Genomic DNA, 17,670 nt, shown 5'->3' with positions numbered 1-17,670 from the left:
CTGTTGGCAAAGACCGACGTAGAAGCGGCTTTTAGGTTGTTGCCGGTTCACCCATCGAGTGTTCGTCTGTTAGGTTGTTTTTGGGATGGGGTTACTTTGTTGACCGTTGCCTTCCGATGGGGTGTTCCCTGTCGTGTGCCTATTTTGAGGCGTTTAGTTCTTTTTTGGAATGGGTAGTTAGGGACACGTCTGGGTGCGGTTCGATTATCCACTATTTGGATGATTTTTTGTGCGTTGGTCCGGGGGACGGCAAAGTCTGTGCATTGTTGCTGTGCACTATAGAACGGGTGGCGGCAGATTTTGGGGTGCCGTTGGCTCCTGAAAAAACCGAGGGGCCCGCATCAGTGATTAGCTTTCTAGGAATTACTATTGATACTGTGTTGATGGAATGTCGCTTACCTGCAGACAAATTGGCGGCGTTGAAGGCAGAAGTGGGGAGGGCGGTGAGATTAAAGAAGATTAAGCTGAGGGAACTGCAGTCTTTGTTAGGCAAATTAAACTTTGCCTGTCGTATTATCCCAATGGGCAGGATTTTCAGTAGGCGTTTGGCAGGGGCGACTGCCGGAATCACTTCTCCTCATCATTTTATCAGGTTAGGGAGGGAGTTGCGCGATGACCTGAAGGTGTGGGCGGAGTTTTTGGAGTCATTCAACGGCAGGGCAATGTGGATATCAGACGCGGTGGTGGCATTTGACATGGATCTGTTTACTGATGCGGCCGGGAGCGTCGGATACGGGGCTTATTGTCAGGGTCACTGGAGTGCCGAAAAATGGCCAGAGTCATGGGTCCTTCGGGGCTGGGTTCGTAACCTGGCGTTGTTGGAATTATTTCCAATACTGGTATCAGTGGTGATTTGGGGGCCATTATTTCAAAACAAAAAAATCTGTTTTCATTGTGATAATATGAGCGTAGTTGAAGCGGTTAATCATTTGTCGGCATCATCTCCACCTGTGGTTAAGGTGTTGCAACGGTTGGTGCTAGAATGTTTAGCAATAAATGCTTGGGTGGTTGCACGGCATGTTCCAGGAGTTTCTAATTGTATAGCGGATTCCTTGTCTCGTTGGCAGTGGGATCGTTTCAGGGAGCTGGCGCCGGGAGCAGACCGCAGTGGGGTCGATTGCCCGAGGCACCTTTGGGAGCTGCTGGAAGGATAGCGGATCAGCTCATCAGGGATTCCCTTGCCCCCGGCACGTGGTCGGCATACTGTCAGGAGTGGCAGCTCTGGAACGATTGGTGCAGATCAGTTGGCCTGCCGGAAGGAGAGGATGAGATCAGGGTGTTGCTATACATCGGCCATTGTAAAGAGCTGGGGTGGTCTGTATCGAAAATCGGGCGTTGTATGGCGGCCTTGGCGTTTGGTTTTCGGGCTTGTGCGAAGCCAGATGTCACTAAGAGCTTCTTGGTATCAAGGGCGCTTAAGGGGTGGAGAAGGGGTCACGCAGTTCGTGATAAGAGGAGGCCGGTGTCTTTCAATCTATTGCAGGGGTTGGGGGACAAGTTGGGGTTAGTCTGCCGGTCTGTTTATGAAAGCAAGCTGTTCCAATTGGCCTTTTCTCTAGCATTTTTTGGGGCATTGCGGTTGGGGGAATTAGTTAGTCCGAGTGTGGCGGTACCGGGGGGCCTTAGATATGAGGAGGTTAGTTTATTTTCGGATAGGGTGGAATTTGTGTTGAGTCGTTCAAAAACAGACCAATTGGGTAGGGGAAAACGGGTGGTTCTATTTGAGGTGCGGGGTTCTGCTATGTGCCCGGTGGAATGCCTCAGAGTTTTTAGAGAGGTCAGCTTTACAGGGGGGCAGCTGAGAGACCCATTATTGGTGCATGCCGATGGATCATTTTTGTCTCGTTTTCAGTTTATTAGCGTGTTCAGGAAGGGGCTGCGGTTGCTGGGCCTGAGAGAGGAGGAATACGCGGGGCACTCGTTTAGGATTGGGGCAGCGACGGAAGCGGCTCGCTTGGGTTTTGGGGAGGACTTAATTAAGAAGTTTGGGAGGTGGGATTCGGCTCGGTTCAAATCTTATGCGAGGTTAGACAAGTTATAATGTCTTTTGTGAGCTGCTGACCGGGAGCTTTTTTCGTGTTTCTTTTTGTTTCTTTGTGGTTTAGGGCAGCCTTCGTGCCTCATCTGGATTATGGGACACTCGTATGTTTTTTGGGGCGCCATTCGAGCCGGAATGAGAACGAACGGACGAAGATTGGGGTTGGACGGTCGGGAATTTGAAGTCCGCTGGCTGGGGAAGCGTGGTATGGTGTGGAGTGGGGTATTGCCGGAGTTCCATCGCTTTGTTAGGCTGGACAGGCCTCCTGAGATTTTAGTTTTGCATGTGGGGGGTAATGATTTGGGGGTTAGGCCCTTCCGTGAGTTGATTCGCGACATTAAGTTTGATTTGTTACGCCTCTGGGCGTTATTTCCAGATGTGATTACCGTCTGGTCAGATATAGTGCCCCGGCAAGTTTGGAGGGATGCGCGTTCAGTGGAGAGGATCAATAAAGCCAGGATAAAGGTTAACAGAGCTATTGGGAAATTTGTGGCTAGGAATGGTGGAGTTATGGTGCGTCACCTAGAGCTGGAATCTGGGTTAGGCGCATTTTGGAGGGGAGATGGGGTCCACTTGAACGCGGTGGGCATGGATCTATGGTCTCTGGCAATACAAGACGGGGTAGAAGTGGCGGTGGCTTTGTGGCGGGTACGCAGGGGGTTAAGGGGTTAACCCCATGCGTTGTGGCGGAGGGGATCCTCGAGGTTGGTGGTCATGGAGGCTTGGCTTTGTGGAGGGGAGGGCCCCACGGCGGGGGCTGGACTCCTCGGGGTGAGCACGGGGTCTATGCAGATCGGTGCCCTCGAGCCAGTGTCATCGGCTGGGGGTAAAAAGCGTGAGGGAGAGTGCTTGGATATGTATACTGGTTTTAGGGTTTTGGGCCTCGAGGATCACCTTTGCGGGTAAAGTGGGGATTATTGTTATAAAACTGTTATTGTTATTGTTTTAATAAAGATGGCTGCTGTGGCCAATTTCATCCAACATGAAGGAGTTGAGTTTTATTTGAAGGGGAATGGGTGGGGGGAAAATGGTCACAGCGAGTTGACAATACCCTGTCATGTATTATATAGCTTCCCTCCTGGACCTACAAGCTATGCTATTATTGCTGCCTGTCCTTGTGTTTCCCCCCTATATCCCTATAGATTGTAAGCTTGCAGCAGGGCCCTCCTACCTCCAAGTCTGTCTGTTACCCAGTTTGTCTTATCACTGTCTACTATTGTAAAGCGCAACGGAATCTGCTGCGCTATATAAGACGCTGTAATGGAATCTGCTGCTCTATATAAGACGCTGTAACGGAATCTGCTGCGCTATATAAGACGCTGCAACGGAATCTGCTGCGCTATATAAGACACTGTAACGGAATCTGCTGCGTTATATAAGACACTGTAACGGAATCTGCTGCGCTATATAAGACGCTGTAACGGAATCTGCTGCGCTATATAAGACTCTGTAACGGAATCTGCTGCGCTATATAAGACACTGTAATGGAATCTGCTGCTCTATATAAGACACTGTAACGGAATCTGCTGCGATATATAATACACTGTAACGGAATCTGCTGCGCTATATAAGACACTGTAACGGAATCTGCTGCGCTATATAAGACACTGTAACGGAATCCGCTGCGCTATATAAGACGCTGTAACGGAATCCGCTGCGCTATATAAGACGCTGTAATGGAATCTGCTGCTCTATATAAGACGCTGTAACGGAATCTGCTGCGCTATATAAGACACTGTAACGGAATCTGCTGCGATATATAATACACTGTAACGGAATCTGCTGCGATATATAATACACTGTAACGGAATCTGCTGCGATATATAATACACTGTAACGGAATCTGCTGCGATATATAATACACTGTAACGGAATCTGCTGCGCTATATAAGACGCTGTAACGGAATCTGCTGCGCTATATAAGACACTGTAACGGAATCTGCTGCGCTATATAAGACGCTGTAACGGAATTTGCTGCGCTATATAAGACACTGTAACGGAATCTGCTGCGCTATATAAGACACTAACGGAATCTGCTGCGCTATATAAGACGCTGTAACGGAATCTGCTGCGCTATATAAGACGCTGTAACGGAATCTGCTGCGCTATATAAGACGCTGTAACGGAATCTGCTGCGCTATATAAGACACTGTAACGGAATCTGCCGCTATATAAGACACTGTAACTGAATCTGCTGCGCTATATAAGACACTGTAACTGAATCTGCTGCGCTATATAAGACACTGTAACGGAATCTGCTGCGCTATATAAGAAACTGTAATGGAATCTGCCGCTATATAAGACATTGTAACGGAATCTGCTGCGCTATATAAGACACTGTAACAGAATCTGCTGCGCTATATAAGAACCTGTAACGGAATATGCTGCGCTATATAAGACGCTGTAACGGAATCTGCTGCGCTATATAAGACACTGTGATGGAATCTGCTGCGCTATATAAGAACCTGTAACGGAATATGCTGCGCTATATAAGACACTGTAACGGAATCTGCTGCGCTATATAAGACACTGTAACGGAATGTGCTGCGCTATATAAGACACTGGAACGGAATCTGCTGCACTATATAAGACACTGTAACGGAACCTGCTGCGCTATATAAGACGCTGTAACGGAACCTGCTGCGCTATATAAGACGCTGTAACGGAATCTGCTGCGCTATATAAGACACTGTAACGGAATCTGCTGCTCTATATAAGACACTGTAACGGAATCTGCTTCGCTATATAAGACGCTGTAACGGAATCTGCTGCACTATATAAGACGCTGTAACGGAAACTGCTGCGCTATATAAGACGCTGTAACGGAATCTGCTGCGCTATATAAGACGCTGTAACGGAATCTGCTGCGCTATATAAGACGCTGTAACGGAATCTGCTGCGCTATAAGACACTGTGACGGAATCTGCTGCGCTATACAAGAACCTGTAATGGAACCTGCTGCGCTATATAAGACGCTGTAACGGAATCTGCTGTGCTATATAAGATGCTGTAACGGAATCTGCTGCGCTATATAAGACACTGTAACGGAATCTGCTGCGCTATATAAGACGCTGTAACGGAATCTGCTGCGCTATATAAGACACTGTAACGGAATCTGCTGCGCTATATAAGACGCAGTAACGGAATCTGCTGCACTATATAAGACACTGTAACGGAATCTGCCGCGCTATATAAGACGCTGTAACGGAATCTGCTGCGCTATATAAGACGCTGTAACGGAATCTGCTGCGCTATATAAGACGCTGTAACGGAATCTGCTGCACTATATAAGACGCTGGGTACTTCTTTACTTTCACGGCGCCATCATGGCGCCACGCGTCAGAGTCCCCTTGCGGGGCTCGCTTCGCTCGCCCACGCTGCGGGCTCGGTGGCTCGCTAAGCTCGCCACGCTAATTAAAATCAACTCCATGCCAACATGGATAGTGGAGGTATGAACTATCCATGTTGGCATGGCGTTAACTTCGTTTATTTTACTTAGTTTGTGGCGAGCGTAACCCGGAAGTACGCGTGGCGCCGTGAAAGTAAAGAAGTACCAGACGCTGTAACGGAATCTGCTGCGCTATATAAGACGCTGTAACGGAATCTGCTGCGCTATATAAGACACTGTAACAGAATCTGCTGCGCTATATAAGACGCTGTAACAGAATCTGCTGCGCTATATAAGACGCTGTAACGGAATCTGCTGCGCTATATAAGACGCTGTAACGGAATCTGCTGCGCTATAGAAGACACTGTAACGGAATCTGCTGCGCTATATAAGACACTGTGACGGAATCTGCTGCGCTATATAAGAACCTGTAACAGAATCTGCTGCGCTATATAAGACGCTGTAACGGAATCTGCTGCGCTATATAAGACACTGTGATGGAATCTGCTGCGCTATATAAGAACCTGTAACGGAATATGCTGCGCTATATAAGACACTGTAACGGAATCTGCTGCACAATATAAGACACTGTAACGGAATGTTCTGCGCTATATAAGACACTGGAACGGAATCTGCTGCACTATATAAGACACTGTAACGGAACCTGCTGCGCTATATAAGACGCTGTAACGGAACCTGCTGCGCTATATAAGACGCTGTAACGGAATCTGCTGCGCTATATAAGACGCTGTAACGGAATCTGCTGCTCTATATAAGACACTGTGACGGAATCTGCTTCGCTATAAAAGACGCTGTAACGGAATCTGCTGCGCTATATAAGACGCTGTAACGGAATCTGCTGCGCTATATAAGACGCTGTAACGGAATCTGCTGCGCTATATAAGACGCTGTAACGGAATCTGCTGCGCTATATAAGACGCTGTAACGGAATCTGCTGCGCTATATAAGACGCTGTAACGGAATCTGCTGCGCTATATAAGACTCTGTAAATAAATAAATAAAATGTGTAAAAATACTATTTTATCGTGACTACACCACAATACTGCTGTGCTCACAAACCAGAATTAGTGCAAGGACCAGTGTCATGTGCCGTATGCTGCTGGCAGAGTGATGTGTACACTGGTGCTGAGCAAACGCTGGGTCACACAGAGAGGAGTGGTGGGGGTAGGGGTGGTGGGGAAACTCTGTGGTTGGGCAATGCACAGAGTGGGGGGACGGGCTTCAACTCTCAGGGACAGTCACAGTGGTCAAGGTAGGACAATTTTTCACACCCCCACCCCGGCCTTCTGACTAGGGGTCTCTTTATTATTTATTTCTCTTCTTCTCACGTTCGTGCACTTTTCACATTTCTGTAGTGTCACTGTTTTGTTGGGTTGTGTGGTTGACCCTTATGGGCCTACCATTCCCCAATGTGCCGAAGCTCTCATCCTTTTGGGGAGAGCTTCAGTCCCCTCGAGGGCGACCCCAAGCCGCAAGGCAGAGGGAAGCCTAATGCGGGTCTCTCCAAACCTTCAGGTGCGGAGGACCCACTGTCCTGACCCTTCCAGGGGTTGAGGAAAGCGGGTCTCTCTGAACTCCGGCAAAGAGGACCCACCGATCCCTATTTTCCCCTCTTCGGCCTTATGACTGAGAGGGGTTAGGGGAAAAAACGGGGCCCTTCTCCTTTGGGAGAGGGTCCATTTGATCACACGACCCCTATGCACGTTTAGGCACAGCACTGGTGGTGGGAGCACACCTTGGGCTCCCTGAGTTTCTTCAAACTCACAGTGGTCAAGGCAAGTGTGTAAATGTCACCGGGGGCTGGCGTCCTTAACCTACCCGGTGGTGCATCCAACACTTACCCGATACCTGTCCTGCTGTGGTGTCTCACGGAGACCCTCGCCGCGAGTCTGGTGTCTTCACCGGTGTCCGCACAGTGTAAGTGCAGCCGGCCGCTGGCCCACACTGCTCCTACAGCGGCTCCAGTCACTTCCGGGTTCAGCTTGTAGGCGTGTACCCGGAGTCCGGGTGCTGCCGGAGCTGTGTGCGCTCTACTCCTTTCTCCAGGAGGAGACTTAGGTGTCTATGGTGGCTGTGTGTGAAGCAGTGACCAACGCGTTTCGGCCACGGTCGGGCCTTTTTCAAGGATGCGGTTAGTCAGTAAAGAGCGGATTTTGTAGGGGGACGGGTCCCGAGTTTCCCCACCACCCCTACCCCCACCACTCCCCTCTGTGTGACCCAGCGTTTTCTCAGCACCAGTGGACACATCACTCTGCCAGCAGCATACGGCACATGCACACTGGTCCTTGCACTAATTCTGGTTTGTGAGCACAGCAGTATTGTGGTGTAGTTACAATACAATAGTCTTTTTACACATCCACTGTGTCATCATTTTCATCACCTGAACATAAGGGTTACACCTGCATGAATTCCTTACATCAGGGCTACAATCTTTCTAGTGACATATGCAGCAAAGGCGCAGTTGCTCTTGATATGCGTGGTAGAAGAAATGGGGCAGACAGGGCTTCTGGGCGGAGTTTGGGAGCTTCTCCCACTCCTGCCTCCAAGACCTTCCCTGTGCTGCTCCTCACCTCTGGAACTCCATGCCTCCCTGTCAGACGCTATACATTGCTAAGCAGCGCAGCGATTGACAGGCGGACTCCCAGCGGCTGTGGTAAAGCGTGCCGTGCCTAGGTCAACACCAAAAGTTCAACACTCAAAAGGTCAACTTTGACAAAAAGTTGAAACATGCAAAAATGCAACACCTAAAATGTCGGCACATGAAAAAGTTGACATAATTATTCCAGGTTTTTCTTTGTGTCAGTGTTGACACCTGAGCATGTGGAACCCAGGTTAGCGTTTCCCATCCCCTTGCAGAGATTTAGGAGGAAATTTACTAAGAATACGAATAAGAATACGACTGCATACCTCGTATGCAAAGTCGTGTTCCGGAGGGGGATTTACAAAGCAGTCATATACGACTGCTTTGTAACCCTCCGATGGTGTATAAATTCGTATTAATGGCCGCTAATACGAATTCCTACAGGCAGGCTGCAAGGTGAAAAAAAAAAAATAGAAATAAAAATAAATAAATTTTAAAAAAATCAGGGAACCCGACAAACAACCAGCCCCAGGCTCCAGGTCCGGGGCTGGTTCCCAAAATACGGGGGACAAAATGACTTGGGGTCCCCCGTATTTTAAGAACCAGCCCCAGGCCAAACCAGCCAGTAGGGTAATGTCACAGCCGGGGGGAGACTTTTTACACAAGTCCCCCCGGCCAAAGCATTCATCACTACTGACCAGTCAGCCTGGCAGGGGCCCTGGGGGAGTGGGGACCCCCCCAATAAAGGGGTCCCCCCCTCCAGGACTTACCTGACCAGGCTGAAGCCTGGTGCTGTCCCCGGTGGCCCTGTGCGGTGGGCACCAGGCTGATAAAATGGTGTAAAAAAAAAAGATTTAAAACTATTGTCTTATTCCGTGGAACTATGAGTCCCAGCAAGCCTCCCCCGCAAGCTGGGACTTGGAGAACCACAAGTCCCAGCCTGCGGGGCATTAAAGGGCCCGCTGGCACTTGTAGTTCCACAGTAATAAAAATAGTACAATAAATACACACTGACACAATGAAAATAAAACTTTAATTCATCCAAAGCCCATACATACTGATACTTACCTATCTTGTAGCCCTCGGTCCTGGTGTCCTGGTCCTGTGTCGGTATCCGTGTCATCCTCCAGGTCCATGTCGGTGGTCCGTGTAGTCCTCCAGGTCCATGTCGGTGTCCGGGGTCTGAAGTAATACATGGTGGAGCTGTGGAAGGAAATCCTACTCACCTGGTCCTCTGGCGAAGATCTCTTCTCTTGATCCGCCGTAGTCCAGGTATTCTTCAGCATGTCGGCGCTTCCCGCACTCTCTGCATCGGACTGAGGAGACACGCAGAGATCCTTCATCTTCTGCACCTCTTCTCAGAATGATTTCTATTGGCCGCCGCTGCGCTCGCCACGCTTCGGGCTCGGTGGCTCGCTGCGCTCGCCACACTATTCTATTCTCAACTCCACGCCGACGTGGATAGTGGGGGTATGAAAAGGTTGGAGGACGCGTACCGCCGCCGCTCGCCACGCTTCGGGTTCACGTTGATCGTGGGGTGGCGTTAACAATTGTGGGGGCCATTTCAGACTTCAGGGGGACTATTTGGGCTCTGTGGCCCATTTAACATTGTTTCCTATGGAAAAATCGCGGGCATTGAGGCATTGAACACTAAAATTGCGTCCATTGACACTTTTAACATTGTTCCCTATGGGAAATCGCGGCCATCGTGTCGCATCCGGTTTTTAGTGCATGCGATGGCCGCGATGGGCACCGTGCTAGGTAAAGAGTACCGATTACCCTTACTCATCAGGAAACCTTTTCTGATATTCCCTCTGTGCTACATTAAATATGTCTGGTTGGATGTCATGCGATATGTTAGAATTTGTCTGTCACCTGTAATGGTGAACACCCTGTAAATGTACGTACTGGTTTCTAGAGTCTATCGACATTATTGGAGTATTAATCTGCTAGGCGGCTATGAAATGTTATTAGTTAAACAAGTCGTTACAGTACCGTCCCAAATTTGGTACACGCTAAACTTGGATGTTAGATCTGCATTAAATAAAACGCAAACAGTTGTACCTGCTGAACGCCTTGCTTGAGTTCTTAGGGCGGCGCGGTCCCTGCAGCCGACGAGGAGAAGGATCGGTGCGGAACCACGAGTATCCAGCAACTCAAGGTAAAACATACACCCCTGCCGTTGGCGTGTTACAGTAACACCCTGGTCTCCATCTAAGCCTGTGCGGTGGTGCACACCCATATGCTAAACCCGGGACTTACCATCTTTTAGCACCACAGCCCACCGCACCACCTTTGAATGGTGAGACAGAGCCTTGATTGCCCCCGTCACTTTCATGGTTGTATGCATTTTATAATATTGTAACAGCCTTATTGCATTTGCACTTTATGAAAAATTCTGTTTTCATGTGTAAATTGTTTTATGTCATGTTTTAAATGTCTAAATAAACCTTGTCTTCTGGTTATAACATTTCCTTCATTTGGGTCCAGATAATATCCACTGTACTGTTATAAGCGCCATTTTTGGTGACCACTCTATTCTATTGGTTTGGCCTGGAGCTGGTTCTTAAAATACGGGGGACCTCTAGTAATTTTGTCCCCTGTATTTTGGGAACCAGCCCCGGACCTGGAGCCTGGTGCTGGTTACGGCTGTGGGGGGGACCCCACACTGATTTTTTTCATTTATTTATTTTTATATTTTTTTTTACACTGCAGCCTGCACGGATCTGACTGATCCGTGCAGGCTAAAGCCAAATACGACAGGAAAATAAAGTGTATTTTTCTGCCGTATATTCGTGGCAGTTTTACACTAATTAGCAGCCGTATTTTCAATATGGTGATTCCTGTCATATTCTATCGATGGTGTAGACATTCGTATTTGTAAATACAAATACGAATGTCCCATCAATATGAATACAAATATTTGTATTTTTGGCATAGTAAATGCCAAAAAAATCGTATTTTCGTAGGAAAATACATTTTTTTTCTCCTAAATCATCTTAGTAAATTTTCCCCTTAATCTGAGTATAACACAATTACTTGTAGGGAAAAAGGACTGTGGCTTGCACTGACCTGAACAATTATTAGTTTAAATTTGTGAACCAACTTTTATGTACATAATGATACAAATATCAAACATATATTAGTTGGTGGTGCTCCCTAGAGTTATGGGTAACCATATTTTTAGACTAATTGATTTAAATAAAATGAAAATATTTTAACAGTATAAGATAGTGCCCCTAAAAACAGAGTTATCTTTTCTCTAGTCTAAAAATATAACACAATTACACCAGTCCGGGATCACTGCTCACCTGGTCTTTGGCGCACTGCACATCCCCCACCATCGGCAGCCGCCTGAAAGACACCAAGGCATTGACGTTCTGCGACACCTGCTGCGGATCCAGGGGTGCCCTGACAATCCCAGCACATAATCCCTGCACCTTGGCGGCTGGGCTCGCTGATGCCTCTGGGTGTGTCATCAGGTACTGCAGCTGGAAGGTGCGGCACAGCAGCAGGTTCAAGCACTGAGCCTACGAGATGGAGACAGGTGACTATGTAACGCCTGCAGGTGGCATGAGCGTGTGCAGGTATACTACCCCTGCACCAGTCCCCTGTGCCAGCCTCCTGGTAATAACTGGTAATAATATACGTGTACAGCGCTGCGGAATATGTGTGCGCTATATAAATACCTGGTAATATTCTCTGTACAGCGCTGCGGAATATGTGTGCGCTATATAAGACCTGGTAATAATAGTCTCTGTACAGCGCTGCGGAATATGTGTGCGCTATATAATAACTGGTAATAATATTCTCTGTACAGCGCTGCGGAATATGTGTGCGCTATATAATAACTGGTAATAATAGTCTCTGTACAGCACTGTGGAATATGTGTGCGCTATATAATAACTGGTAATAATATTCTCTGTACAGCGCTGTGGAATATGTGTGCGCTATATAATAACTGGTAGTAATAATCTCTGTACAGCGCTGCAGAATATGTGTGCGCTATATAATAACTGGTAATAATAATCTCTGTACAGCGCTGCAGAATATGTGTGCGCTATATAATAACTGGTAATAATAGTCTCTGTACAGCACTGTGGAATATGTGTGCGCTATATAATAACTGGTAATAATATTCTCTGTACAGCGCTGCGGAATATGTGTGCGCTATATAAATAACAGGTAATAATATTCTCTGTACAACGCTGCGGAATATGTGTGCGCTATATAATAACTGGTAATAATAATCTCTGTACAGCGCTGCGGAATATGTGTGCGCTATATAATAACTGGTAATAATAGTCTCTGTACAGCGCTGTGGAATATGTGTGCGCTATATAATAACTGGTAATAGTAATCTCTGTACAGCGCTGCGGAATATGTGTGCGCTATATAATAACTGGTAATAATAATCTCTGTACAGCGCTGCGGAATATGTGTGCGCTATATAATAACTGGTAATAATAGTCTCTGTACAGCGCTGTGGAATATGTGTGCGCTATATAATAACTGGTAATAATAATCTCTGTACAGCGCTGCGGAATATGTGTGCGCTATATAATAACTGGTAATAATAGTCTCTGTACAGCGCTGCGGAATATGTGTGCGCTATATAATAACTGGTAAAAATAGTCTCTGTACAGCGCTGCAGAATATCTGTGCGCTATATAATAACTGGTAATAATATTCTCTGTACAGCGCTGCGGAATATGTGTGCGCTATATAATAACTGGTAATAATATTCTCTGTACAGCGCTGCGGAATATGTGTGTGCTATATAATAACTGGTAATAATAATCTCTGTACAGCGCTGCGGAATATGTGTGCGCTATATAATAACTGGTAATAATAGTCTCTGTACAGCGCTGTGGAATATGTGTGCGCTATATAATAACTGGTAATAGTAATCTCTGTACAGCGCTGCGGAATATGTGTGCGCTATATAATAACTGGTAATAATAATCTCTGTACAGCGCTGCGGAATATGTGTGCGCTATATAATAACTGGTAATAATAGTCTCTGTACAGCGCTGTGGAATATGTGTGCGCTATATAATAACTGGTAATAATATTCTCTGTACAGCGCTGCGGAATATGTGTGCGCTATATAAATAACAGGTAATAATATTCTCTGTACAACGCTGCGGAATATGTGTGCGCTATATAATAACTGGTAATAATAATCTCTGTACAGCGCTGCGGAATATGTGTGCGCTATATAATAACTGGTAATAATAGTCTCTGTACAGCGCTGTGGAATATGTGTGCGCTATATAATAACTGGTAATAGTAATCTCTGTACAGCGCTGCGGAATATGTGTGCGCTATATAATAACTGGTAATAATAATCTCTGTACAGCGCTGCGGAATATGTGTGCGCTATATAATAACTGGTAATAATAGTCTCTGTACAGCGCTGTGGAATATGTGTGCGCTATATAATAACTGGTAATAATAATCTCTGTACAGCGCTGCGGAATATGTGTGCGCTATATAATAACTGGTAATAATAGTCTCTGTACAGCGCTGCGGAATATGTGTGCGCTATATAATAACTGGTAAAAATAGTCTCTGTACAGCGCTGCAGAATATCTGTGCGCTATATAATAACTGGTAATAATATTCTCTGTACAGCGCTGCGGAATATGTGTGCGCTATATAATAACTGGTAATAATATTCTCTGTACAGCGCTGCGGAATATGTGTGTGCTATATAATAACTGGTAATAATAATCTCTGTACAGCGCTGTGGAATATGTGTGCGCTATATAATAGCTGGTAATAATATTCTCTGTACAGCGCTGTGGAATATGTGTGCGCTATATAATAATTGGTAATAATAGTCTCTGTACAGCGCTGCGGAATATGTGTGCGCTATATAATAACTGGTAATAATAGTCTCTGTACAGCGCTGCGGAATATGTGTGCGCTATATAATAACTGGTAATAATAGTCTCTGTACAGCGCTGCGGAATATGTGTGCGCTATATAATAACTGGTAGTAATATTCTCTGTACAGCGCTGTGGTATATGTGTGCGCTATATAAATAACTGGTAATAATATTCTCTGTACAGCGCTGTGGAATATGTGTGCGCTATATAAATAACTGGTAATAATATTCTCTGTACAGCGCTGTGGAATATGTGTGCGCTATATAATAACTGGTAATAATATTCTCTGTACAGCGCTGTGGAATATGTGTGCGCTATATAATAACTGGTAATAATATTCTCTGTACAGCGCTGCGGAATATGTGTGCGCTATATAATAACTGGTAATAATAGTCTCTGTACAGCGCTGCGGAATATGTGTGCGCTATGTAATAACTGGTAATAATAGTCTCTGTACAGCGCTGTGGAATATGTGTGCGCTATATAATAACTGGTAATAATAGTCTCTGTACAGCGCTGCGGAATATGTGTGCGCTATATAATAACTGGTAATAATAGTCTCTGTACAGTGCTGCGGAATATGTGTGCGCTATATAATAACTGGTAGTAATATTCTCTGTACAGCGCTGTGGTATATGTGTGCGCTATATAAATAACTGGTAATAATATTCTCTGTACAGCGCTGTGGAATATGTGTGCGCTATATAATAACTGGTAATAATATTCTCTGTACAGCGCTGTGGAATATGTGTGCGCTATATAATAACTGGTAATAATAGTCTCTGTACAGCGCTGTGGAATATGTGTGCACTATATAATAACTGGTAATAATAGTCTCTGTACAGCGCTGCGGAATATGTGTGCGCTATATAATAACTGGTAATAATATTCTCTGTACAGCGCTGCGGAATATGTGTGCGCTATATAATAACTGGTAATAATATTCTCTGTACAGCGCTGCGGAATATGTGTGCGCTATATAATAACTGGTAATAATAGTCTCTGTACAGCGCTGCGGAATATGTGTGAGCTATATAATAACTGGTAATAATATTCTCTGTACAGCGCTGCGGAATATGTGTGCGCTATATAATAACTGGTAATAATATTCTCTGTACAGCGCTGTGGAATATGTGTGCGCTATATAATAACTGGTAATAATAGTCTCTGTACAGCGCTGTGGAATATGTGTGCGCTATATAATAACTGGTAATAATATTCTCTGTACAGCGCTGTGGAATATGTGTGCGCTATATAATAACTGGTAATAATAGTCTCTGTACAGCGCTGTGGAATATGTGTGCGCTATATAATAACTGGTAATAATAGTCTCTGTACAGTGCTGGGGAATATGTGTGCGCAATATAATAACTGGTAATAATATTCTCTGTACAGCGCTGTGGAATATGTGTGCGCTATATAATAACTGGTAATAATAGTCTCTGTACAGCGCTGTGGAATATGTGTGCGCTATATAATAACTGGTAATAATAGTCTCTGTACAGCGCTGTGGAATATGTGTGCGCTATATAATAACTGGTAATAATAGTCTCTGTACAGTGCTGGGGAATATGTGTGCGCTATATAATAACTGGTAATAATATTCTCTGTACAGCGCTGCGGAATATGTGTGCGCTATATAATAACTGGTAATAATAGTCTCTGTACAGCGCTGCGGAATATGTGTGCGCTATATAATAACTGGTAATAATAGTCTCTGTACAGTGCTGGGGAATATGTGTGCGCTATATAATAACTGGTAATAATATTCTCTGTACAGCGCTGCGGAATATGTGTGCGCTATATAATAACTGGTAATAATAGTCTCTGTACAGTGCTGTGGAATATGTGTGCGCTATATAATAACTGGTAATAATAATCTCTGTACAGCGCTGTGGAATATGTGTGCGCTATATAATAACTGGTAATAATAATCTCTGTACAGTGCTGCGGAATATGTGTGCGCTATATAATATCTGGTAATAATAGTCTCTGTACAGTGCTGGGGAATATGTGTGCGCTATATAAATAACTGGTAATAATAATCTCTGTACAGTGCTGCGGAATATGTGTGCGCTATATAATATCTGGTAATAATATTCTCTGTACAGCGCTGAGGAATATGTGTGCGCTATATAATAACTGGTAATAATATTCTCTGTACAGCGCTGTGGAATATGTGTGCGCTATATAATAACTGGTAATAATAGTCTATGTACAGTGCTGGGGAATATGTGTGCGCTATATAATAACTGGTAATAAGTCTCCGTACAGCGCTGCGGAATATGTGTGCGCTATATAATAACTGGTAATAAGTCTCCGTACAGCACTGTGGAATATGTGTGCGCTATATAAGAAACCATTAATAAATAAATAGCTGTCTTTATAGTAAGGACAGTATAGAGCATGGCACATTTGCGTCCAGAGCTGCCAACGTACCTCACTGCCCACAAAGAGGTGGCAGAACAGTTGATTGGCAGGTCTATGTGGGTTTCGGGACACGAAGGCAAACTGGTGGTCCCCCGGCCTGCACGTGGTATACTGGATGCGTCTCAGAGCATGAGCCATTAACAGTGTCTGGAAGTATGGGAAATACATAAACCATCATTACAATACAGTGTGATCCTGTGTATCCAGAGACAGACGGGCGCCGTGTGATCCTGTGTACCCAGAGACAGGCGAGTGCTGTGTGATCCTGTGTACCCAGAGACAGACGGGCGCCGTGTGATCCTGTGTACCCAGAGACTGGCGAGTGCTGTGTGATCCAGTGTACCCAGAGACAGACGGGCGCCGTGTGATCCTGTGTACCCAGAGACAGGCGAGTGCTGTGATCCAGTGTACCCAGAGACAGACGAGCGCCGTGTGATCCTGTGTATCCAGAGACAGGCGAGTGCTGTGTGATCTAGTGTACCCAGAGACAGGCGAGTGCTGTGTGATCCAGTGTACCCAGAGACAGGCGAGTGCTGTGATCCAGTGTACCCAGAGACAGACGAGCGCCGTGTGATCCTGTGTATCCAGAGACAGACGGGCGCCGTGTGATCCTGTGTACCCAGAGACAGACGGGCACTGTGTGATCCTGTGTACCCAGAGACAGACGGGCGCCGTGTGATCCTGTGTACCCAGAGACAGGCGAGTGCTGTGATCCAGTGTACCCAGAGACAGACGAGCGCCGTGTGATCCTGTGTATCCAGAGACAGGCGAGTGCTGTGTGATCCAGTGTACCCAGAGACAGGCGAGTGCTGTGTGATCCAGTGTACCCAGAGACAGGCGAGTGCTGTGATCCAGTGTACCCAGAGACAGACGAGCGCCGTGTGATCCTGTGTATCCAGAGACAGACGGGCGCCGTGTGATCCTGTGTACCCAGAGACAGACGGGCACTGTGTGATCCTGTGTACCCAGAGACAGACGGGCGCTGTGTGATCCTGTGTACCCAGAGACAGGCGAGTGCTGTGATCCAGTGTACCCAGAGACAGACGGGCGCTGTGTGATCCTGTGTACCCAGAGACAGTCGAGTGCTGTGTGATCCTGTGTACCCAGAGACAAGCGAGTGCTGTGTGATCCTGTGTACCCAGAGACAGGCGAGTGCTGTGTGATCCAGTGTACCCAGAGACAGGCGAGTGCTGTGTCATCCTGTGTACCCAGAGACAGGCGAGTGCTGTGTGATCCTGTGTACCTAGAGACAGGCGAGTGCTGTGTGATCCAGTGTACCCAGAGACAGGCGAGTGCTGTGTGATCCAGTGTACCCAG

The 17,670-nt window shown here is 46.2% G+C and overlaps 1 protein-coding gene across 1 annotated transcript in view; it reads right to left on the bottom strand.

Moving 5' to 3' along the window:
• SH2D5 (SH2 domain containing 5) overlaps window positions 1-17,670 on the bottom strand; it is a 63,610-nt gene that overhangs the window by 23,896 nt on the left and 22,044 nt on the right. Inside the window, exons 4-5 of the mRNA XM_083161805.1 lie at window positions 16,363-16,500; window positions 11,340-11,558 (exon numbers count right to left, since the gene is read on the bottom strand). Coding sequence (XP_083017931.1) covers window positions 11,340-11,558; window positions 16,363-16,500 — 357 coding nt within the window. The remainder of the gene's footprint in view (window positions 1-11,339; window positions 11,559-16,362; window positions 16,501-17,670) is intronic.

Source organism: Crinia signifera, chromosome 19 (genome assembly GCF_055691185.1).
Source record: "Crinia signifera chromosome 19, ASM5569118v1, whole genome shotgun sequence".
Taxonomy (NCBI): domain Eukaryota; kingdom Metazoa; phylum Chordata; class Amphibia; order Anura; family Myobatrachidae; genus Crinia; species Crinia signifera.
Note: the sequence above shows the minus strand (reverse complement) of the source record. Positions and strands in the feature narration are given on the sequence as shown.